This window comes from Rattus rattus, chromosome 11, assembly GCF_011064425.1.
Source record: "Rattus rattus isolate New Zealand chromosome 11, Rrattus_CSIRO_v1, whole genome shotgun sequence".
In the NCBI taxonomy this organism is placed as follows: Eukaryota; Metazoa; Chordata; class Mammalia; order Rodentia; family Muridae; genus Rattus; species Rattus rattus.
Window position 1 is genome coordinate 71,975,274 of NC_046164.1, and position 23,306 is coordinate 71,998,579.

At 44.9% G+C, this 23,306-nt stretch overlaps 3 protein-coding genes across 16 annotated transcripts in view; 2 read left to right on the forward strand and 1 right to left on the reverse strand.

The window, feature by feature from the left end:
- The window catches only part of Depdc5 (DEP domain containing 5, GATOR1 subcomplex subunit), a 137,393-nt gene extending 129,829 nt beyond the window's left edge, over window positions 1-7,564 (reverse strand). For 5 of the 9 annotated variants that reach the window (XM_032915852.1, XM_032915850.1, XM_032915851.1 and 2 more), the window contains exons 1-4: window positions 7,453-7,540; window positions 6,588-6,710; window positions 2,952-3,039; window positions 2,186-2,232 (exon numbers count right to left, since the gene is read on the reverse strand). In XM_032915852.1, the coding sequence (XP_032771743.1) occupies window positions 2,186-2,232; window positions 2,952-3,039; window positions 6,588-6,645 (193 nt within the window). In that variant the 5' untranslated portion in view covers window positions 6,646-6,710; window positions 7,453-7,540. Of the gene's footprint in view, window positions 1-2,185; window positions 2,233-2,951; window positions 3,040-6,587; window positions 6,711-6,975; window positions 7,131-7,452 lie in introns of all 9 variants that reach the window. The other 4 variants (XM_032915847.1, XM_032915848.1, XM_032915849.1 and 1 more) reach the window with 4 other exon arrangements.
- A 673-nt stretch (window positions 7,565-8,237) lies between these two features.
- Window positions 8,238-8,558, forward strand: LOC116912577 (ATP synthase subunit epsilon, mitochondrial-like). Its single transcript, XM_032916692.1, has one exon. It carries the CDS (start codon window positions 8,309-8,311, stop codon window positions 8,462-8,464), a length of 156 nt encoding a protein of 51 aa, XP_032772583.1. The 5' UTR covers window positions 8,238-8,308; the 3' UTR covers window positions 8,465-8,558.
- Window positions 8,559-15,365: 6,807 nt separating this feature from the next.
- Window positions 15,366-23,306, forward strand: part of Prr14l (proline rich 14 like) — a 60,292-nt gene continuing 52,351 nt past the window's right edge. For 2 of the 6 annotated variants that reach the window (XM_032917128.1, XM_032917131.1), the window contains exons 1-2: window positions 15,376-15,568; window positions 17,518-17,676. Coding sequence is in view for 1 of the 6 variants with exons in the window: in XM_032917133.1 (XP_032773024.1) it covers window positions 15,539-15,568 (30 nt within the window). In the remaining 5 variants the exon portion in view is untranslated. Of the gene's footprint in view, window positions 15,569-15,656; window positions 15,846-17,517; window positions 17,677-23,306 lie in introns of all 6 variants that reach the window. The other 4 variants (XM_032917129.1, XM_032917132.1, XM_032917133.1 and 1 more) reach the window with 4 other exon arrangements.

Here is a 23,306-nt window from a genome sequence, read left to right on the forward strand (position 1 = left end):
AGTTGTCTTCTGACTTCCACACATGCATCCTGCCTGTTGTGTGTCCACGCACTTAACTTATGTAAGTAAATATAGGAGACAGGGTCTGACTATGTCTTCAGATAAAGACAGCATTACATAGACCCACAAATGATCAAAATGCGGAATTCGGAGAACAAAAAGAGATTGTGTTATGCTCAGTCTCAACCGATGCATCTATTCACAGCTACTCACCCAAGTCTCTGGGACCACTGTCAAAGAGTGAACAGAAAGACTGAGAGCTAGAAGAACAGCAAGTTTGTTGTGAGATTGTCATGTGGATATGTCAGAAAGGCTCCCACTATCAAGTGGCTGCCTAAAGAGACCTAAAGAATGTCACACCAATGGACATGCTATATAAAGGGGAGACTTGAAGGGCCTGCCTCCCCATAAACAAACACTACAGACATCTATGGTGCTGAGAACCAGGGAAGAGCCCCCAAATTTGGTTATCCATGAGATAACAAAAGCATGAACATCCGTGAGATCATGCTCATCCAGGTAACAGGAAGCTACTTGTCCTAGGTATAATTCTGGCCCAGAGCTTCTGGGTTTGTTTTGGTGGTGGCCAAGTACATAAAACATATTTGGTAATAAGCGTGTAAAATTTAATATGACACTCCCCAGCATCCCTTCCAAACGCCTATTCTAACTGCACAGAGGTTCACTGAGTTATACAGATTGTAAATCTAGTTACTTTTGGTGCACGGTGTTTTCATTTATTTACAAAGGTTCTAAAATAATAATAGCTGGGCAGTAATGGTGCAGGCCTTTAATCCCAGTGATTGGGAGGCAGAAGTGGCAAATCTCTGTGAGTTCCAGGACAGCCTGGGCTACATAAGGAAACCCTGTCTCAAAAGAACAAAATAAATAAAAAAATAATGTTTAAGACATTAAAACACACAATAAATACTTTATTTGCTTAGGTGGCTCTTCCTGAACAGAAACTCACTACGTAGACCAGGATGGTCTTGAACTAATAGAGATCCATCTGCCACTCTGCCTCCAGCGTGCTGGGATTAAATGCATGCACCGCCACACAAGGGTCTCCTTTCTTATTTTGAGACAGAGTCAGGGCCTGCACATCACAGCTGTTTGATGGACTTCCAGACACAGATGGAACCCAGTTCCCTCAGCATGCTGGGCAGGCAGATGACTGGGCTCCATCTCTCGGTCCCTCCCCTTTGCTGAGGCAGGGTCTGAGAGCACAGTGGGCAGACTGTCCTATGAGTACAGTTTTAGAGGAAATACCCCACTTATCCCTGTGCATCTATGTATGAGTGGGCACACACGTGATTAAAATCAGACGCAACATGCCAGAGACATGAGCAGTGAGCGGTTTCATAACCCAAGCCTAACACTCAAAACGGAAAACTACCCACACTGCTCTCCTAGGAGACCTCACAGGGAAGCCTGGGAAGTGCCCGGCACTCAGAGGCCTGGGCTTGCTCAGGCTTTTGCAACTCGTCTACCTTCACTTTCTTTTTATGAATAAAATTCCTTGGTACTTTCTGATTTGCATGCAACTTTTCCAATCTTTGAAAAAGACAGCAAGAAAGTACAAATACCTATCTATCCAAACTGGACACTGACCACATACTTATCCAGGAAAACACTTAAATATTTTGTGAAAAACTTATTTAGAAAATTCACCATCAGGGTTGGGGATTTAGCTCAGTGGTAGAGCGCTTGCTTAGCAAGCACAAGGCCCTGGGTTCGGTTCCCAGCTCCAAAAAAAAAAAAAAAAATTCACCATCATCATCACTATTATTATTATTACTGTTGTTGTTGTTATTTTGGAGTTAAATATAAAGCTTCCCATGTTCAAATTACCTCTTCTTCTGGCTCTAAGTCTAATTTCTTCGATGCCTACAACACACTAACAATGAGGATCTTTGGCACTTTTTATATCTGTTTGGGGTATGGGGGAGGTTACAGTTCAGCAGCTATAAAAATAAATGAAGAAAGTAAACACATCAACTAGTGCTCCTGGGGCCATCTCTGCAAATGCATTCTGTAACCTCCAAAAGCCTTATCTATGGTGTTTTTTCACAGAAGAAACTCCTGCTAGGTACTTACTTATTCCCTGAGATAGATTACAAAGAGAGGTTTCTGACGTTTCTCAGATAGTAACTCTAAAAATCTCAAAGAGAGAGGTAATACTCACCTTTCTGTAAATCTTCCTTGAGAGACTTGACTTGCAAAAGCAAAGGACTGGAAGAGAAAGCAACAAAGATGAGGGGCGCTGCAGGAGGTAAGATTTCTCTGCCTCCCGTTAAAAAGCAAACAAATAGTATAACATACATTGTAACTTAGAGCACAAACATAGAACAAACCCTTCGAAACAAAGAAATGCACTTGGCCTGGAAGGAAACGAACAAAGGCAACAAAACTATCCAGATTCTTCCTTCAACTTTAAAACAGAAATGGCTTTTGGGGCTGGAGAGCTGGCTCAGCAGTTAAGAGCACTTGTTCTCTTTCACAGAATTCAAGTTTGGTATTCAAGACCCACCTCAAGTGGCTCACAACTGCCTATAACTCCAGATGCAGGGAATCTCCATCTGAAGGCACCTGAACTCACATGCACAAGCATAATATTAAAAAAATCTTTAATTTAAAAAAAATTTTTTTTCTATGTATGTATGTTTTTACCCTGCATGTATGTCCGTGCACCAGGGGCATGCCTGGTACCCATGGAGGCTAGAAGAGGGCGTCAGATGTCCCGGCACTGGAATTACAGATGGTTGTGACAGGACACGTGGGTACTGGGAACCCAACTCAGGTCCTCTCAGCTGAGCCATTTCTTCAGCCCTAGATATGAGCATTTTTGGTTTTGGTTTTTGAGATAGGACCTTACTACATGGCTCTGACTAGCCTGAAACAGTATTTGAAGTCAGCAGGGTGCTAGTTCCTTTCGCCCTTGAATTGCTCACCTGTATTCATCATTGGGGTGAGCGATCTCCACAATGTCTCCAAGTTTGATGTGAGGAAAGACTTTAGGGTTCACGACCAGCTCATCATCTGAAAGACAATTTAGTGACTTTTAGAAAGCAACAAGGCTGGAGTATAGCTCAGTAGTTGAGTACAGGCTTAGCATGTATACAATGTTGGGCTGAATCTCTAGCATATACCCTCTAAAAAATAAAAGCATCAGGGAGAAAACAAAGGCACCCCATCATGTCGGTATCACTACTGGACCTCACAGACGAGCTCTGGCCCTATTCTTACCTTCCTGACTAACAAAGGTGTCTCTCTCAAGGTAACGTCATACAAGGTGGTTGGGAACTCTTTCCTCTTCCTGTCTCTACCCCAGACTGCTGGGACCACAGGGCAAGCTGCACCATGCCCAACATTGAAGTTCCATTTGTGTGTGTGTGTGTGTGTGTGTGTGTGTGTGTGTGTGTGTGTGTGTAGGTCAGAAAACAATTTGCAGACGTCTGTCTTCTCTCTCCATCATAGAAGGCCTAGGGATTGAACTCTAAAGGGTTTGAGAACCAGTGTTCTTACCCACTGAACCATCTCACTAGCCCCCATTTGTTTTGATTGCTTGTTTTCCTATTTTTAAAGTACTAAGGCTGGAACTTAAGCAAGGGCTCACACATACGTAAGCAGATGTTCTGCCTTTTCCCTGAGGGTCCATTTTGAATCCAGTTTTAGAACTAAAGGATTTGCATAGGGCTGGGGATGTAACTCAGTGATAAAGTACTTGCCTAGCAAGCTGGTTTCCATCCTCAGCTCAAAAGAAAGAAAAAAAAAAAAAAAACTGCACAAGTGTCTAGGGCCGCAACAGTAAATGGGTACACTGGAAAGGGCTCAGGGACCATCTCCAATAACACACTCTCTCTGCTATCCTACTACGCCCATGGGAAAAGCAGCTCATGGTCTGGGAAATCATGCCTCTGGCACATCCTTTACTCTCTAAAATGCTGTGAATCCGGTATACATCTGATGGAAAGAATCTAGGACCCGGACAGAGTACTCACATTTACACAATATTCAAAGAAATCCCTTAAACGCTGCCTTAATTAGACCCTCACAATAAATCTTTAGCACTATCAAGAGCTAGGAAATAACCTGGGAGATAAACTGACTTGCCTAAAGGTTAGACAGCAGTAAAATTACAGCCAGAGCTCATTACTAATACTGAGTTCCTTCTGTCTAAAGCAGTCTCACCATCTCTTATGTGTTATAAAACTTAGCCAAATAGTCTAGACTCTAAGTGTTAGCTCAAAACAGGGCTCAAAACAACCTTTAAACTCTAGTGCCTGGGGTAAAGGTAGAGCTCAATAGAGTAAATGCTTAGCATGCATGAGACACTGGCTACAAATCCAATCCTCAATACCAATCAACCCATCCATCCACCCACCTCAAAATAAAAGTGGATTTCAAGTATAATAATACTCCACAGAGTTCATCCCCGTAAAGAACTGACTGGGTCAATCTCACTTTTTATTTGAAATGTTCCACGGACAATTTTAGTTCCAATGTATGTGAACTCCCTGTGATGAACTTCCACTGTGTAAATTAAGCTCCCTGAGCATATTTTGTTTTGTTTCATTTCCTCTCTCTGCCCCACCCCCTACTCTCTACCCCCTCTCTTCTTTTTCTTTTCTTTCTTCCCTTTTGTTCATTTGAGCCAGAGTTTCACTGTGTAGCTTGGAGCTCACTAGGTAAACCAGGGAAGCCTCAAACTCACAAGAGACCCGCCGACTGCCTTTGCCTCCTGCATGCTGGGAGTACGTGTGCACTACCTCCTCTAGCTCCTCCTTCTCGCCTCTGAAACAGTCATTTTCCTTCTGCAGCAGGATGACCTCAAACTTTCAGCAATCCTCCTGTCTCAACCTTGGAAAGTCCTGTGTCGCAGGCACAAGCCACTACAGCTAACTAATCACTTCATAATGTTAACTCCAGAGGGACAAGAGATTTTACAGTACTCACAGTCTTTACATTTGATAGGGATGCTGGTTAGAATTCTAGTCTCCTAGGTATATCACCAAGCTGTATCTGTCTTACACACACCTATATACATTTTATGTATTTGTGTGTGTGTGTGTATGTATATACACACACATACTATATACACATATATGATATATATATATATATATATCATATATATATAGTTTACACTGTACTCTTGTTATCCCCTCTGCTGAAGCTATCTCTGTATTGATTCAGTAGCTACCTATACTTCGTGTAAGTGTTCAGGCCAGTTTCATAAATAGAGGGTTTCAACCCCCTATGGGATTGATGTGACTAAACACGAGAACCGAAACAATTTGACAAAAGGCTTCTAAACATGCGAGTACCAAATTAATTCCAAACCAACACACAAAGAATCCAAGGTGCTTCTGACAGAAATTCCATACACTGTCACTCAATTTCACGGGCCAGCTGGTCTAGCCTAAATTAAAAAGCCCCAGGTCCCACTGAGGAACTGTCTCAAAAACAAGGGTGACGAAAACGAAATAAATGAATAAAAATGCAAGGTAACTAGGTATGATGGGATATGTCATTAATCTCAGTATTTAGTAGGCAAAACTAATCTCTGTAAGACAGAGGAGTTCTGTAAGTTCAAGGCCAGCCTAGTCAGCATTGCAAACCAGTAAAGGCTACAGAGTAAGAGCCTGTCCAAAAAAAAAAAAAAAAAAAAAAAAAGTTAATGGCTCCTGAAGAACAATACTAAAGATTGGCACTTATCTTTCATGGGCATACACACACATGTGCAAGAGCATCTACCTAACACAGATGTACACATGTACATAAATATTAAATGAAATATTAAGTTAAGAAAACTCATTGAGGGGTTGGGGATTTAGCTCAGTGGTAGAGCGCTTGCCTAGGAAGCGCAAGGCCCTGGGTTCGGTCCCCAGCTCCAAAAAAAAAAAAAAAAAAAAAAAACTCATTGAGGTCTGGAGGTATTGCTCCTTGATAGAGTTCTTGCTCGAAGAGACAAAGCATGGGTTCTTTATCCAGATCCATGTAAAACCATGTGGGAGCGCATGCCTGAAATCCCAGCACTTGGGTATGAAGAAGGGAAGGTCAGTAATTCAAGATCATCCTCCCGTACATACTGAGTTCAAGGCCAGTATGAGCTATAAGATTCCGTCTCAAAAAATAAAACCATCTCACTGTGTCAATAATTCTAGTTTCTGAAATAAACAATTTAAAAAAAAGTCATATAGACCTTTTCTAGTATACATGACCTGGCACTACACAAAAAAAACAAAACTAAACAAAACAAACAAAAACAGGAGGAAAATTAACTCAGGTGTGGTAGAGTATTTCCAGGCAGGAGGATAATGGGTTCAAAGACAGCTTGGGCTGTACAGTGAGTTCCAAATGAGCATTGGATACATGGTAAAACCTGGATTCAAAAAACAACCAAACAAAATCTGAATGCGAATGCTTTCCAAAAAGATCCTGTGCTCTCACTGCCAGCCATTCCCGCCTGCTGATCTTGCTCCACTCATTTACCTGTCCAGCCTCAATTGTGATATGGGTAATTTTTAAGGCACATCATCACGTCAGCCAACTTACACAATCCCCAAAGATCAATCAATACTGACCACTGCCCCCAAAGCCCTTCTTGTGGATGACAAGTTTGTAGACCTTTGTGGTTCTCATTTTGTCTTGTGGTTTCTTCAGCTGTTCCGATCTTGGAGCAGGGAAGTCATCTTGCCTTCCTGCTACTGAAACACAAACAGAAACAGCGAGAATGTCAGGCTTCCTAAAATTGCTCTTTAATTTTAGGCCTTGAAGGTACTGGTTGTTGTTCGGCCGAGAGGCGTGCCAACCCTTGCATTATATCACTCCTCCAATTACCAAGAGAGAAAAACAAATAGAAGTGTGCTTTAAAAATTAAAGGGAACTTGGGCTAAGATCTAGTCAATCCTCTAAAGCTATTTTCTCTACCGCATACTTAAAAGGGAGGCTTGTGGTGAGAGGGGGCACTACCTTGTTTTTGTCTGCATCAGGAACACCAAAATAGTACAGGGATATTCGAAGAGGTTAGTCCATCACCTCTGTAGAGAAACGTCAAAACAAGGGACTCGCCCAAGGTCACTCGAACTGTTAAGCACTCCCATGATTCACGTTCCACTAACAATGTCCTGGGAAAGAGAGAACTGAGGATAGCTGGGGTTTCTTTGCCGAACCTCTGTGTGTACCAACTCTCAGCGGACCGTCCTGCCTCCATTTCACCGCTGCGGTCGCAGAAACTCGGTGAGAGAAAAGACTGATCCAAGGTCACACGGGGGCTGCAGGAAGAGTCGGGCCTCGAACCTGGCTCAGGGACCCTTCCTTCAAGCCCCTCAAGTCTCAGCCCGAGGCTGGCACACCACTCGCCCCCACTTCCAGAGCTCCTCCCCGCCTCAGGCCGAGCCCGAGGCCAGATCCTGGACTGATATCCAGGACCTCTTCAAGATATCCCACCTGAGCCCCCACAGTTCGCGCAGCTTCCGCACCAGAGCTCTAGGAGCCAGACAGACAGCACCGCCGAAGAGCGCTCACCTGAGCCCGCGCCGCTCCGGAGGCTCCGCCCCGAGTCCCCGCCCCTCGCCGGTCCCGGCTCAGCCGGCCTGGCCGCTCTAGCCCAGCCTCCGCCTCGTCTCGGTGACCGCGCCACTTCCTCCTCCGGAGCTGGAGGCTGGGGGCGTGGCGTCGAGTCTATCTTCAAACTCAATTCCCGTTGGCGTTTCCCGCCACCGTCCATGGTGCTTCCCGCTTTGCAAGAGAAATTTGAAAATAGAGCCACAGCCAAGACCTTCGTTTCAGAGAGTGATTTCATAACAGGAGAAGCTTGAGAGAGTCGACTCTTAATCTGGCCGAGCTGTTTCCATGTGTTTGACGAAGTTATTAACTCAGCCTGGTCCAGAGGGCTAAAAGTGTGTTTGTTGGCTCATCCTCCTAATCCAGGTTCTCTGGAGACAAGAGTGCTGAACATTCCCTAGAGTTCTTGGACTATGTAACAAGAAAACGGGGTGTGTGTAACTCGGAGCGAATTGCTAACTTACTGTAAACTGTTAAGTATAATTAAAAAATACAAGTTAATGCTAAGTACAAATGTAATGTACAAAGACAAGCTTGAAAGGAGAGACCAATTTATATTTCCCATTATATACTCTTTTGTTGTCAAAATTAAACCTAAGGTACATAACTCAAAACAAGTTTAGATTAAACTTAAAATCTGTTTGATAAAAAAGCAATATCCGTTCCTGCTGCCAGGCCGGGCTCAGGCTACTCGGAAGCGACCCAGCGGTTCTGCCTGACACGCCCCGCTCGAGACACCATGGTGGCATACTGGCAACAGGCTGGACTCAGCTACATCCGGTTCTCCCAGATCTGTGCAAAAGCAGTGAGGGATGCCCTGAAGACAGAGTTCAAAGCGAACGCTGAGAAGACTTCGAGCAGCAGCATAAAAACAGTGAAAGTGAAGAAGGAGTAGCCGAGCCTGACTGAAGCCTGAAGTGCTGAGTCTTCCAGGTGAAGCATGTGGGCACCTGTTCCAGCAGATGGAGATGAGCCGTACCTCCTGGAGACAGACGACCCCATCTTGTTGATGAATTGACCATGTCAATAAATTAATACAGTTCACTCTCGGCTGGAAAAAAAAAAGCAATATTCAAAACATTGAGGGGTTGGGGATTTAGCTCAGTGGTTGAGCGCTTGCCTAGGAAGCGAAAGGCCCTGGGTTCGGTCCCCAGCTCCGGAAAAAAAAAAAAAAAAAAAAAAAAAAAAAAATTGAATGCCTGAGTAAAATGGGTTAAATCTATAATAGGCTTCCATGGCAGAAGGCCCAGTAGTTTCCTTAGAGGGGGCATAAATCATCCAACCAGAGTAAGTTGCATGTTAGCCTCATTACAGAATAAGGATTCATGGGAAGTAGGACCTGCTAGAGGCCTGTCCTGCTCCCACTATGTAGGCCAAAACAATCCAATAAAACCAAAACACCTCCTCCTTATTTAAAGATGAATTACGGGTTGGGGATTTAGCTCAGTGGTAGAGCGCTGGCCTAGCAAGCACAAGGCCCTGGGTTCGGTCCCCAGCTCCGGAAAAAAAAAAACCACCTTCTCCTTATCCAAAGATGAATTACTCCTCAGGCGATGGAGGTGTGTGTGTGTGTGTGTGTGTGTGTGTGTGTGTGTGTGTAGGGGCGGGGGTGTAGATTCTCTTGTCCATTGGAGAATCTCAGAGTCTGCACCCACATCCTAAATGTCTTAAAGAACAGAAAGACAAATAGCAATTATACTCCGCCCTCAATGTCTCCCAAACTGACATATGAGGATGCCATCAAGGTAGGAACCCGTGACTGATAATAAGACCTGCATGCTAGTGCAGTCGGCCACACTCTACCCTAGCATTCAATTCTTTCTCTTAGCAAAAACTACTTTCAGGGGCTGGAGAGATGGCTCAGTGGTTAAGAGTGCTGACTGCTCTCCCAGAGGTTCTGAGTTCAATTCCCAGCAACCATATGGTGGCTCACAGCCATCTGTAATGGGATTTGATGCCCTCTTTTGGTGTGTTTGAAGACAGCAACAGCGTACTTATAATAGATAAATAAATAAATCTTAAAAAAAAAAGGGGGGGGTTGGGGATTTAGCTTAGTGGTAGAGTGCTTGCCTAGGAAGTGCAAGGCCCTGGGTTCGGTCCCCAGCTCCGAAAAAAAGAACCAAAAAAAAAAGATTTGATGGTGTGGAGGTAGCATTGCTCTTTTTTTTTTTTTTTTTTTTTTCTTTTTTTTCCCGGAGCTGGGGGCCGGAACCCAGGGCCTTGTGCTTCCTAGGCAAGGGCTCTACCACTGAGCTAAATCCCCAACCCCAGCTAAATCCCCAACCCCCAGTAGCATTGCTCTTGAAGCAAGGCTCAAATCCATCCTTAACAGCAGACACTGTTAAACTATGGAGTACTTCAACATCCAAGGAGTCAAGCTGGTTCTGAAGAACGTTAAGCTGATCTGAGCTACTGAGACGGAGGGGATAAATTGATCCAAGAAAGACTTCTTTTGTTATCGTCTTTTGTATTTTGAGACTAAGAGTTTCTCTGTGTAGCTCTGGCTGTCCTAGAACTTGCTCTGTAGACCAGACTGACCTGGATATCAGACCTCAAGAAATCTGTCTCCCTTTGCCTCCTTAGTGCTGGGATTTAAAGATGTGTGCCAGCACTGCCCTGCACAAAGACTTCTGTCCAGCTGTTTTAATTCTTTTTTTTTTTTTTTTTTTTTTGGAGCTGGGGACCAACCCAGGGCCTTGGCAGCCGTGAGGCAAGCGCTCTACCACTGAGCTAAATCCCCAACCCCTGTTTTAATTCTTAATAGTAGACTGCCAGAGAAGAGGGTCCATCCAAGAGACCGAGATAAAACTTAGTAGTTGACAGAGATCCAGAACATAACTCAGCAGGTAATGACTGTCCTCTTCGTGGGGAACACTTCAGTTCATATGTGTTATGTTGTGCAGCTGGGTGTTTTTGTGGGACTCCTAACAATGGGAGCGGGAGCTGTCTTTCAGTTTTTTACTTGCTTTTGGGGCCCTTTTCCTCCTACTGGGTTGCTTTAACCAGCCTTAAAATGAGGGGATGTGTCTAGTCTTTTGCAATTTGATATGTCTTGTTTGGTTGATATCTCCGGAAGACCTGCCCTTTTCTGAAGGGAAAATGAAGGAGAAAGTTGATCTGGGGGAGAAGGGAGGTGGAGGGAGGGACTGGGAGAAGAGGAGGGAGGGGAAACTGTGGTTCAGATGTAATATGATGAGAGAAGAATTAACGAGAGAGAGAGACAAAGTTTTTTTATTAAAGAATTATTTATTGGGTTGGGGATTTAGCTCAGTGGTAGAGCGCTTGCCTAGGAAGCACAAGGCCCTGGGTTCGGTCCCCAGCTCCGAAAAAAAGAAAAAAAAAAAAGAATTATTTATTTATTATATATGAGTATGCTGTAGCTGTCTTCAGCCACACCAGAAAAAGGCATTGGATCCCATTACAGATGACTGTGGTTGCTGGGATTTGAACTCAGGACCTCTGGAAGAGCAGTCAGTGCTCTTTTTTTTTTTTTTTTTCCCCTTTTCTTTTTTTCCGGAGCTGGGGACCGAACCCAGGGCCTTGCGCTTGTAGGCAAGCTCTCTACCACTGAGCTAAATCCCCAACCCCTGCAGTCAGTACTCTTAACCACTGAGCCATCTCTCCAGCCCCCTACACACACTAAATCTTAATTGGATTGAAATGGAGTCTAAAACCACAGGGACCCAGCAAAAGTTCCTTCTGTTTCTCTCCCACTCTGGATCCTCCTCTTGACTACTTCATTAATTTTTTATTGTAGTAATACATATCCATTTTACCTGTTTTACTAACTTAATTGCACCCTACTCCCAAGCGAAATATTCCCTGTAAGGTATCCCAATGGCTGGCTTTCACCCTACAACGACTCCATTTGATCCAGTTGTTCCTGATATATCTGAAAAAGACATTTTGCATGCTGAGGAGAAACTGGCTGAAAGGAAACCTCATTCCTTTTATTCCGGGCCAAATACAATTCTTTAGATTTGTCTTCTATTTTCTCCTGTTCCCTTCCCTTGATGCTCTGTAGCTCCCTGCAAAGTTTGCTAGTTTGTTTTGGTGCAGCAGTCCTGACAATGGACCAATGATGGTCCTGAATCAACTTCATGCCCACTTAGCCTCCCACTGACCCACTCTGTCTCTTGTGCCTTGGCTTCCTCCCTTGACCTTTCAGAGAAATTTCTCAGTTTTACTCTGTAATCAAATCAACTGCCTTTTAACAACAATTTTTTCAAAAGCCTCTTCGGGAATACAGGGTGAAAATTGCATTATCCATCACATGTTCCATCACAGCTGATCAAGTTAAACTCTGCTGCTAAGTCACCAGAGTACCACCTCTTCCAAGGACCCATAACTGTCCCCAACAGCATGATCCATTACAGCTGATCAAGTTAAAACTCTCCTCCTGCTAAGTGACCAGAGGATCCTCTTCAATGGACCCATAATTACCCCTCTGACAAAGACCCTCCTCAGCAGGAAAACAGCGCTGCCTAGGAGTTTAGAATGAGTTTCCTGCTGAAAGACTACACCTCCCAGCGTCCCTTGCGGCCAGAAAAGTGAATACGGGAATGAACATATAAGGGGGAGTGGTCGTAATTTATACCGATATAAAGGTCTCAGTCTTCTTCTTCCTGAGGTATTCTCTCATCTTCCTACATTGAGTGAGACGTTCTCTAATGGTATGAGGCGTTCTCATGCATAGCGTGGGACATATGGCTCATTGATCCACATGGTTGAGATTGTGCTCCCCACCTCCATTTTGGTGTGTGCACCAAGAAACACAGTCCTGCCTAAAGTCCGACTTGCCCTTCTGCTTTTCCGACTCCATTAAGCTGCCCGCCGCCCTCAGAAATCAAAAAGAGAGTGTGTGTGTGTGAGTGTGTGAGTGTGTGTGTGTCTGTCTGTGTGTGTGTTGGGGCTGGGTGTTGGTGGTTATAAACTTACAACGGAAAAGCCCCTACTCGGAGGCGTCCAGCGTGCAGGCCTCTACCAACCCAAACCCTAGGATATTCCTAGACTTCTATGATCCTTTCGTCGTTGTTGATATTCATTTCTGATGATTGAATCGAGGGGCGGCAATGCTCTTCCCCAGAAATGGGGATTGAAAACTAAACCAGTGTACACTAATCAAACTCTACCACTGAAACAATCCCAGGTCTCTAAGTTCCTCCAGTAATCAGTGACAATAGCTGTAGTCTTTTTTTTTTTTTTTTTTTTTTTTAGAGTTGAGGACCGAACCTAGGGCTTTGTGCTTGCTAGGCAAGTGCTCTACCACTGAGCTAAATCCCCAGCCCTAATAGCTGTAGTCTTTTTTTTTTTTTTTTCCCCCTCGGAGCTGGGGACCGAACCCAGGGCCTTGTGCTTGCTAGGCAAGTGCTCTACCACTGAGCTAAATCCCCAACCCTAATAGCTGTAGTCTTAATGCTACTTTAAGTAAGCTACCCAGCAGGGGAAACAGTGGAGTGAGTAGCCCCAGAATCTGAGACTTCGATCACAGGAAGCCTTGTGATATGGCGCAGTGACATGAACCTGTAGCCCCACCCCCTCCCAAAGCTTAAGGCTACCAGCTAGTCAGTCTGCAGAACTCAGTGCAGCAGGGACTAGAGACCTTGCCTCAAATTTGACATGTAGTTCTCTGAGCTACACACACGCTCTGAGGGATGGAAGCCCAGTGATGTATACCTGATCATGTTCACACACCAGACACACACACACCTAGATAAACAAAAAGCTGTTGTGACCTTGCAGACATCTTCCTGTACTTGTGTCACTATTAGATAGTAGACCTAGGGTACTTCACGGTGGAAGTGAAAGGCTGAGGAAAAAGTCAGAAAAGAGAAAAGACTCCAACCTTACCCAGGCCAATCGATTATGTTAAACCTAGAGTACCCCAAGCTCCTATTTGTTGGGACATCTTTCTCTTTAAGAAGAAAGAGTTTGGTGAGTTACAATTCCACCATGTAGCCAGACTGGCATTGAATTCATGACACTCCTCCTGCCTCAGCTTCCCTCCAAGTTCTGGGGTTGTAGGAATAAACCACCATGCCCAGTGCACTTGCCTCTTGTTTCTCTCTCTCTTCCTCTGACAACTAGCTCTGGGGATGAGACCCAGCCCTCACACATACTAGGCAAGCTCTCTGTCTACATGCAACTTCAGCCCCATGTTTGACCTGCGCCGCTCTACCAGCCTCCTCTTCATCCTGTGGGTATTTTATAACTAGACTGACGCGTGTCCTCTAATCATGAGGACCACTAAATCTAAATGGCATCTCTGCCTCCAGTTAATCACAGCTCCTTTTTTAGGTTTCCCCCAGCTTTCAACACAGTTTTCCAGTATTTTTCAGAAAATGTATAAATGTTTGGGTTTTGTTTTGAAAGCAAAAGCACTGTAAAACAGTAGAGGATTTGGGAATGGGTCAAAGGGCCTCCCATAGCATGATAAGCAAAAGTCCCCATGGTGGTGTATATAATCCCATTGCTGGAAGAGTTTGAGGCCAGTCTGAGTGAGAGATTGTTTAAAAAAAAAGAGCTGGGTGGTGGCAAACATTTCTAATCCCAGCACTTAGGAGGCAGGGGCAGTCAGATCTCTGAGGGTGAGACCAGCTTTGTCTACAGGGGGCTGGGGGTGGAGAGAGAGAGAGAGAGAGAGAGAGAGAGAGAGAGAGAGAGAGAGAGAGAGAGAGTGTTTTTCCTTTTAGATTAATGGTTGAGCCAGGAAATGGCAAGCTTCAGACTTGCCCAAGTTAAAAAGTGAAATCCTGTCTTAAATCAAATCCTGTGTGGATAAGGCTGGCCTTAAATTCATAGAGAGTCTCCTGCCTCTGCTGGGGTTAAAGGAATGTGCAGACTGGCCGAGGCTTCCTTTGCAGATCCTAGCCAGAGAAAAGGTAATTGCCAAGAGAAAAGCCTCCACCTTTTGCCAGACTAATAAACTTCAGGAAACTAGAGGTGCTTATTTCTAAATCATGTCTGTGTGATTTGGGGAAAGTTGATTATAGTCTATGGACATATATAACCCCCTCCTCAACCCCTTTTCTAATTTCTCTCTCTCTCTCTCTCTCGCTCTCTCTCTCTCTCTCTCTCTCTCTCTCTCTCTCTCTCTCTCTCTCTCTCTCTCTCGCTCTCTGTGTGTGTCTGTGTTTCTCTGTGTGTCTGTCTCTCTGTGTCTCTGTCTCTCTCCTTTTGAGACAGGGTTTCTCAGTGTAGTCCTGGCTGTACAAGAACTTGTTTTGTAGACAAGGCTGGTCTTGAACTGAGAGATCCTCCTGCCTCTGCTTCCCAAGTGTTGAAATTAAGGCATGCCCAGCTCCCTTCTAATTTCTTCCAGACACTTCCTTAGGTGCTATGAATATAGTCCTGAAGAAAAGAGGTGGAAAGAAACAGGCACTAAAGAGATAAAATGCGGTACTTTCAATGCTAAAGAAGCAATGAAATAAAATCAAAGTGTAACCAACTACATTCCTGGGTTAACGTTTGGATTTAGTGGCCAGTGTGATAAGAAGCAGTAGGAGAATGGTGTGACCTAAACCTTGACTGCAGTTATTAAAAAGCCCCACGATCTGCCAGGATGGAAGCAGAAGGCCCCTGGAGTGGCATCTGTCCACCTCAACAGAAATAGATAGGACCATAGTGCTGGTAACAGTTGGAGACAGGAACTGGGCCCAAGGGTACGTTTCTCTTTAAGAGTCAGAGCGATGGGGGCGGGGCTGAGTGCGTCGGGAGCTAGCAGAGGGTGGAGGTACCTGCTGGGAAGAGCCGCCCTTCGGATTGCGCGCGCGCCGTGCGGGGGCGGGATCAAGGCCCGTCCGCATGGCTGGCTTTGGCCCCGGATGAGGAAGTGCGGAGGGGAGGGGGGGAGGGCACTGTAGGAGCGGTGGAGGCTGGAGCGCCCTCGGGCCTCGGCTCCAGAAGATCTGGTAGAGTTGGCGGCGGCGGGGACTGCGGGGACGGAGGCAGCCGAGGCCAAGGTGGCGGGATGAGCACGGTCCGAGGAGGAGGCCGCAGGGTAAGAGGCCTGGGCAGCCCCACGACGGCCTGGGGGTCCTCCGCCGGATGGTGCTGACTAAAGGGGGTCCGGGCCCCCAGCCTTTCAGGGAGCCGAAGGGCACCGAAGCAGCGTTGTAAGTGACAAACACCCACAGACATCCAGGAGGTCAGGCTCCACGTCGCTGAGAGAAAACAGCTTATCAGAGTCCTGGTTCCAGGGGAAGAGGCTCCCATTCAACCTCCATCTGCAGGGGACCCCCAACTTCTCTCCTTGGAGAGGACGACGCCCCTAGTTGGTATACACCTCCCTCGGCTCTGGTCGATTTGTCAGAGAAGGGAGACCGGTTTATGGTGCTGAAGGGAATTCTTTATCCAAAGGAGCGTTTTAAGGGGTAACCCCTAAACGACCCTCACTTTGGTCAGCGCCTTCCAAGTGAAGGAGATTCTCAACTTTCCTAAAAGTGACAGAGGTATTTTTTCTGCAAGAAACAGATCTGTCTTCTTTATTTTTCACTTTCACTCCAAGATAGAGGGAGGCCCTGAATTTATGATATCGTAAGTTAGCTTTTCTCCCCTTCCCCCAACCGTGTCCACCAAGGGTGCTTTGCTTTTCGTGTTTTTATTAGGTCTTTTAGGATTCATTGAGCTGGTCCTCCTCTTCTGGAGTGTGATATTTCCAAGTTTGTATCTCCCACTTAACATCTTTATGACCTTGACTCATCCTCTGTCAGTTGCAGCCCATCTGTAACCTGGGTACTTTTTTTTTCTCTGAATTGTCATGAAGGCTCAAGGGAAGTTTTGTGGAAAATGTTTGGTGCACAGTGAACTTTTGGTCAATTGTTACTATTGATACGTTAAGAAAGAAAAGTCATGTCCTCCATCAGAAGCTGGTGTTTGCAGGAATCTATTCTTCATCACAAAAGTTCAAACCATTCTTTCCAACAGAAAGACTTTTCCTACTCTGGAGGTAAAGGACACTTCCTCTCATTTTGGATCCTACTGTACTCTACTCTCCAAGTTAACAACAGAGAGCCTTAGTGAAGATCAGGAAAAAAATTATTAATTTTTGGAAACAGATTAGCACTTTATTTAATCTATTTATTTTGATATGAGTGGTCTCTTTACAGTTCAGGCTCAAACTCAGTAGGTAGCCCAGGCTGGCCTCTAGCCCCTGACCCCTGATAATCTTGTCTCACCTTATAGGACACTACTAGTTCAGGCATGCACCATGTGCTGCTTTTTGTTTTGTTTTGAGACAAGCTCTCATGTAGCCCAGGCTGGCCTCAAATTTGCTATGTAGCCAAGCCTCTGATCTTCCTGCATCCGTCTCTCCATTAAGAGTCCTAAGAGGGAGGGAAAACTCAGTGCCAGAAGCCAGCCTTTCTTTGTGCACCAAATCTGTCTAGATCCCCTCTCCCTTCACTTGCTTTTGTTGGCAATTAAAAACAGCTTCCCTTTATCTACACATCCTCTCCGGCCTCCAGCTCTCCGAAGTAAAAGACTGCCCTTCTCCAGGATGTAAAGCACTGCAGATGGCTTCTTTTCCCTTCCCCTTGGATAAGCACATGAAAGTCTTTCATACATGGTGCCTTTTGTCAGTAGACATCGAGAGCATTTTCAGTTTAACCCTCTGTTGGAGGATGGGTTGCTTTTGCTGCATGTTAACAAAAAGGGAAAGGGAAACAGCCTTGATGCCTCAGAGATTCCCTGCAGAACTGGGTTCCTTAGGGGTAATGATGCTCTTCCTGGTCTCTCAGTTTGTGTTGAGATCTTGATAAGTGGTTTGTTGTTCTTTTGAGACAGGGTTTAGCTATGTAGCCCTAGCTGGCCTGACACTGTGTATCCCAGGGTGTCCTCCGCAGCCCTCTTGCCTCAGCCTCTCCCTGAGTGTTGGGATCACTGGTGTGAGCCACCACTCCTGGTTTAGGGAGATGTTATTAAAAGATTCTTCTTTTTCTGTCCCTCAAGAAGAGGCCTCTTCTCCAAATTCCCTCATGGAAGAATTGGCTACAGTGTCTGAATGTCCCTTATGGAGGGACTGGCTGCAGAATCTGAACTTTTGGAAAAGAAAGCCCTTTTCTCAAGGTGAAAGGAGTGCTGGGAACTTCTCAGGGCCTGATCATTCTTGTGAGTATTGTTCCTTGACACAAGCATGGCAGTGCCATTTTTGTTAACAGCGTCTGTACATTCTAGTTCAAGAGAAGGGGTTATTGGGGCATGGAGGTTTTCTATCTCCTTTCTTTGCCCCCCTCCCCCCCCCCTTTTTTTTTTTGCTTTATTGCTGTCAAGTTTTACTTGGGGAATCATTGAATAATTAGACATGTTGGCACTGTACGATTTGGACGTGGTAAAAAACACTCTAAAGACAATGGAGTTGTGAAGTTCCGCCTCTGCTGGCTTTTGTCATGTTTCTGAGTTCACACTTCCAATGACCTGAAGGCACGCTGAAGAAGAGCTTTGTGTCTCTTTTGTAATGCGCAGTAGTCCTAAATTGCCTTAAATGTCCCTAAGCACCTACTGAAGTCATTAGTGTAAGCCCTGTACCTCTGTTGACACCTATCTGTAGTGTGTACAGCAACAAAAAGGAAAAGAGGGAGGTTGGTCTTTCCATCCTGGGCTTTTCATGGGATTATTTTAGCTTGGTCATTTCTCATGGAAAGAACAAGCCTGGGAAAGTTCATTTAAACGGAAGACATTTCCAGACCCTGCAGCTAGAGAGTGGAGTCAGAGTGGGGCGGGACACTGGCTTTTGCTCTGGACACAGAAAGATTGAACTACTCCCTACAGAGCTTTGCATTTGACACAGGTGAGAGGTCAGCTGTTGGTCTCAGCTCAAAAATATTATCTCTTCCTCCTTCTTTTCTTCACCCTCCCTTTTAAAAAAAAAAAAATTGTTTTGAGACAGGGTCTCCCTGTTTTGCCGTTGTTGTACTGTGTGGCCCCAGCTGACTTAGAAATGTGTGTTTCCCTGGTATTGGGGTGGTAGGCTTGTTTTATGAACGTCATCTTTTTTTTTTTTTAAGATTTATTTATTTATTATATATAAGTACACTGTAGCTGTCTTCAGATACACCAGAAGAGGGCATCAGATCTCTTTACAGATGGTTGTGAGCCACCATGTGGTTGCTGGGAATTGAACTCATGACCTCTGGAAGAGCAGTCGGGTGCTCTTAACCGCTGAGCCATCTCTCCAGCCCCTTTTTTTTTTTTTTTTTTTTTTTTTTTTCTTTTTTTTTTTTTGGAGCTGGGGACCCGAACCAGGGCCTTGCGCTTCCTGGGCAAGCACTCTACCACTGAGCTAAATCCCCAACCCCGAACGTCATCTTCTAGTAGAATAATTTTACCTCATATTTTGTACAAATGTCACTCATTTTATAACGTCTGAAATAATCCATTCCCTAAAGAATATAGTACTTACTTGTACACATTGGCCAGAGTAATTTAACATTTATTTTTAAAAATTGTATTTTTCGAGACAGGATTTCTCTGTGTAGCCGTGGTTGTTTTGGAACTTACTCTGTAGACCAGGCTAGCCTTGCAGAGATCTGCCTGTCTCTCTGCCTCCTGTGTGCTGGGACACTCGGGGGTGTGGTTTTATATGTTAAGTATTTGAGTGTTTCACTCCATATATGTGTGTGCACCATATGTGTGCCTGGTGCCTAGAGAGGCCAGAAGAGGGCATCAGATCCCCTGGAGCAGGAGTTGTAGACAGTTGTGAGCCTCCATGTGGGTGCTGGGAACGGAACCCAGGTCCTCTGGGAGAGCTGTCTCTCCAGCCAGGTGAGAGTCATTCTTAAGTCAATAGGTTAATTTTCGCTTAAACCTTAAACTAGGTAAGGACTTGATATTCTTCCCCAGTAGCTTGTTAGAAGCATTGAGAAGGCTTAAGTTGTAAATAAATCCCTGTCTGTATTTTATAAACACGTTACTTGTTCTTTCTTTTTACTACACAGTTATTAAGAATTTAATTTGAAAACATCGATAGTTAGAAAAGAGGCTGACAGTGAGCAGACTGGAGAATTAAAAGGCTAATCTTACCAGGTTTTTTTAAATGAATTTGCTAGTTGTTTATTCACCAGCTTTCTGCATTTAGATCTTGGTTAAAAAAAAAACAAAAACATGTAATATAACACTTAGTATTTGTTGTTATTTTTCGTGTTCCTGGTGCTGCAACGCAGGGCCTTTTATCTTCGAAACTAGTGCTTTCCCCTGAGATAACAGCTGAGACACCATGATCACTAAAGTACAGCATACATATGTTACTGTTGAGCTTATCACCCAGGCAACACTGTTAATGCCTGCTTCTTTAGGGGGTGTTTAAGGCCAGTTCTCATATAACACAGGCTGGTCTGGAACTCTGTAACGGAGTGTTACTCCTCATCAGCCTGCCTCTGCTCATGTGTGTATCTGTGCATATATCCATGGTTCCCTCAGGGGCCAGAAGCGGAATTGCGTCCTCTGGAGCTGGAGTTACAGGAGATTATGTGCTCAGTGTGGTTGCTGGGACCCTAACTGGTCCTGTGGAAGAGGAATGTACACTATGGACTGGGGGTTGTGGATCTTTCCTGTTAGGCACACACTTTCACTGAGCTACTGCCCCAGCATACGGGGACAAGTTTGGGTTTTACTCAGCAGAGAGGCTTCAAGGAAAGGTGACGTTTGAGAACACCCATGTTCCCCTGGTGGGCCGTGGATAAAGGGGCAGGCAGTGTCAGAGACCCAAGAAGTTTGTGCTTCCATAAATTCAGTTTTGGTTAGAGTGCCTGTGTACCCCAGGTTGGCCCTGAGTTCACAGTCCTTGCTCAAGTGCCGCAGTGAAAGGTGTGCGCATTCCCACAGGGAGGTAGACTTGTGTTTGACAGGATCTCTCATTGATATCGTGTGCCTGTGATGTATGTGACTGAGCCCATGTTCACAGTTGTGGGGATGTAGAGGTCGGGACAGCTTTTGGTACTTGGTCTCCTTCACCTCGTGAGTCTCTGGAATTGACTTGAGGTCAACAGTCTTGAAAGGCAAGCAGTTTAACTCATAGCCATCTCTGTGACCTATCATTACGTATCTTTTCCTGCACTTGTGTCCATTGTAATAACTAGGAAAAGGAATCCAAACAAAGTTAGAATTGAGTATTTCCTACTTTTTGGCATCAAATAGCAATTCCAATTATTTTCTGTTGACTCCCACATACATGGCCTAAAATCTGAAGTGCCTTCAGAAATAACCGTAGCTAGAGGAGAACGGAAGATTTTAATTCTAAAAGGGATAAAGTAGTCTCAACACTGTCTTATTTAAAGATAATTCTTTTTAGCTTTTTTATATTTTATGTGTATATGCAAAGTATATGTATGTGTATCATTTGTATGAAGGGGACTGCAGCGGCCTGAAGACAGCCTCAAATCTCTTGAAACTGGAGTTATATGTGACTGTTGTTCTCATACATTGGTGGTGCTGGGATCTAAACCTAGATCCTGTGCGAGAGCAGCGAGTGCTCTTAGATGCTGACCCATTGCTCCAGCCCCTCGTGGAGAATCTCTGCTTTCACCATGAGATCCAATGGATCTCTCGGGTAATTTAGGTTTTCTCCACCAACTCCTCCTCCTCTTCTTCTTCGTCCTCTGCCTTCTCCTCCTCCTCCTCTTCCTCCTCTTCCTCCTCCTCTTTTCTTTTGTTGCATTGTTTTTGAAATCAGGTCTCCCTAACTAGTCCAGGCTGGTCTTGACTCCTAGGTTCACTTAGCTTCAGCTTCCCAAGTGCTAGGATTACAACTGTGAGCTTAGCAGTTCTTTCTTACTCCTTGTATAAGAGCTGGTATATGTGCATGTGCGTGTGCTCACTGCCTGCCTGCATGCCTGCCTGCCCAGGTTTATGCGTACACAAGCATGCTGGTGCTCTCAGAGGCCAGCGGGTACCAGATAGCCTGGAGTTGGACCATAGATGGGTGTGAGCTATCTGATATGGTGCTGGAATCCAGGGTCTCTGCAAGAGCAGCAAGTGCTCACAACCAGAGCCATCTCTCCAGCCCTCAATTTAGGCAATTTTGTTTTAGTTTTTGAGACAGGGTCTTGCTATCCAGCTCTGACTGGTCTAGAATTTGCTATGTAGACCAGGCTGGTCTCAAAATCATAAGCAGGGTTCTGCATTCCTTTGTCTCCCAAGTGTTGAGGCTAAGGGTGTGTGCCCTCGTACCAATTTGAAAGTAAGCATTTCTTAAACTTGGCCTTTACCTTTACCCAAGTGTTTCACTTGTATGTGTGTAAGTGGCTGTCTTGTACCACATTTGTTCAGTGCCAGCGAAATCCAGAGAGAGTGTTGTGTCTCTTGTAAATGGTGTTTGTTCTGGATGATCGTGAGCCAGCTTTGCAGGTGCTGGGAACTGAACCCAGGCCCCTTGGGAGAACAGCAAGTGTTCTGAACTCTGAACCATAGCTCCAGCCCCCTGGCCCAAGAGTTTTGGAAAACTTTTTTGTTTTTTGTTTTCCTATTACTTTTTTTTTTTTTTCTTTTTGGAGCTTTGGACCCAGGGCCTTGCGCTTGCTAGGCAAGTGCTCTACCACTGAGCTAAATCCCCAACCCCTGTTTTTTGTTTTCCAAGACAAGGCTTTACTGTGTAGCTTTGGCTCTCCTATACTTTGTTCTGTAGATCGGGCTGGCCTCAAACTCGGAGCTCCACCTGCCTCTGCCTCCTGAGTTCTGGGATTAAAGCATGCGACACCACTGCCTTTTAACTTTTCACTAAAAATATTTAGCCTAAAGCAGGTGTGGTAGGTGATGCCTGCAAACCCAGCATTCACAAGGTGCTACGTGTGTAGTCCCTCTAGTTTTGGATCATCCCAGGCTATTGAACTAGGCAGCAGTCTGATGTCTATAGTTTCTAGTCTTTAAATTGTGGTAATTTCTTAAAAAATTTCTCTTTTCAGCCTGCAATGGTGGCTAATGCCTTTAATCCAACACTTGGGAGGCAGAGGCAGGCGGATCTCTGTGAATTTGAGGCCAGCCTGGTCTACAAGTGAGTTCCTGGCCAGCTAAAACTGCACAGAGAAACCCTGTCTCAGGCAAAACAAATAACCAAACAAAAATATTTCTCTTCTCTTGTCTAGGGCAGGAGAAGCTTTAAGAATCATCATGTGTAGTGTGTGTCTCCCTTCCCAGTGAACCTAAGGCATCATGGGGATGCTGGGCTCTACCAATGAGCTATATGTTCATCCCTCTAGTACTACAGAATCCTTAGATGAACTATTTCAGCAAGTATCCTGCTTCTAGCATTCAGTACAAGGAATTTAACTACCAACACAATGGCATCCTCTGGAGAGCTTGCGTTTTCTGTAGAATATTATATTAGGCTTGCCACTTTCATTATTAGGCTTGCCACTTTCGACCTTCTCAGGTACGGTATTAAGATCTGTAATGGGAGGTGATAGTGGCTCTGCTTAGTTCATGGGTTCTTCTGTGAATTGAGCGCACGCTGCCCATAAAAACTCTTGGAGAATCTCAAGAAGCAGCTAAAGGAGCCGGGTTAGTTAGGAACTTGTTCTTGTCTGGGTAGACAGATCTCAAGTATGTAAAGGAATGGCATTTTCCAGTATCTTCCTTCAGAGAAGAAAGATAAATGTATTAAAAATGTCAGTATCCCGAGTGGCTGTCCATGCTTTTAGTCCCAGCACTTAGGAAGCAGAGTCAGGTGGATCTTTGAGTTCCAGGCTAGCCTGGTCTATGTAATGTGTTTCAGGACAGCCAGAGCTACATAAACCCTGTCTCAAATG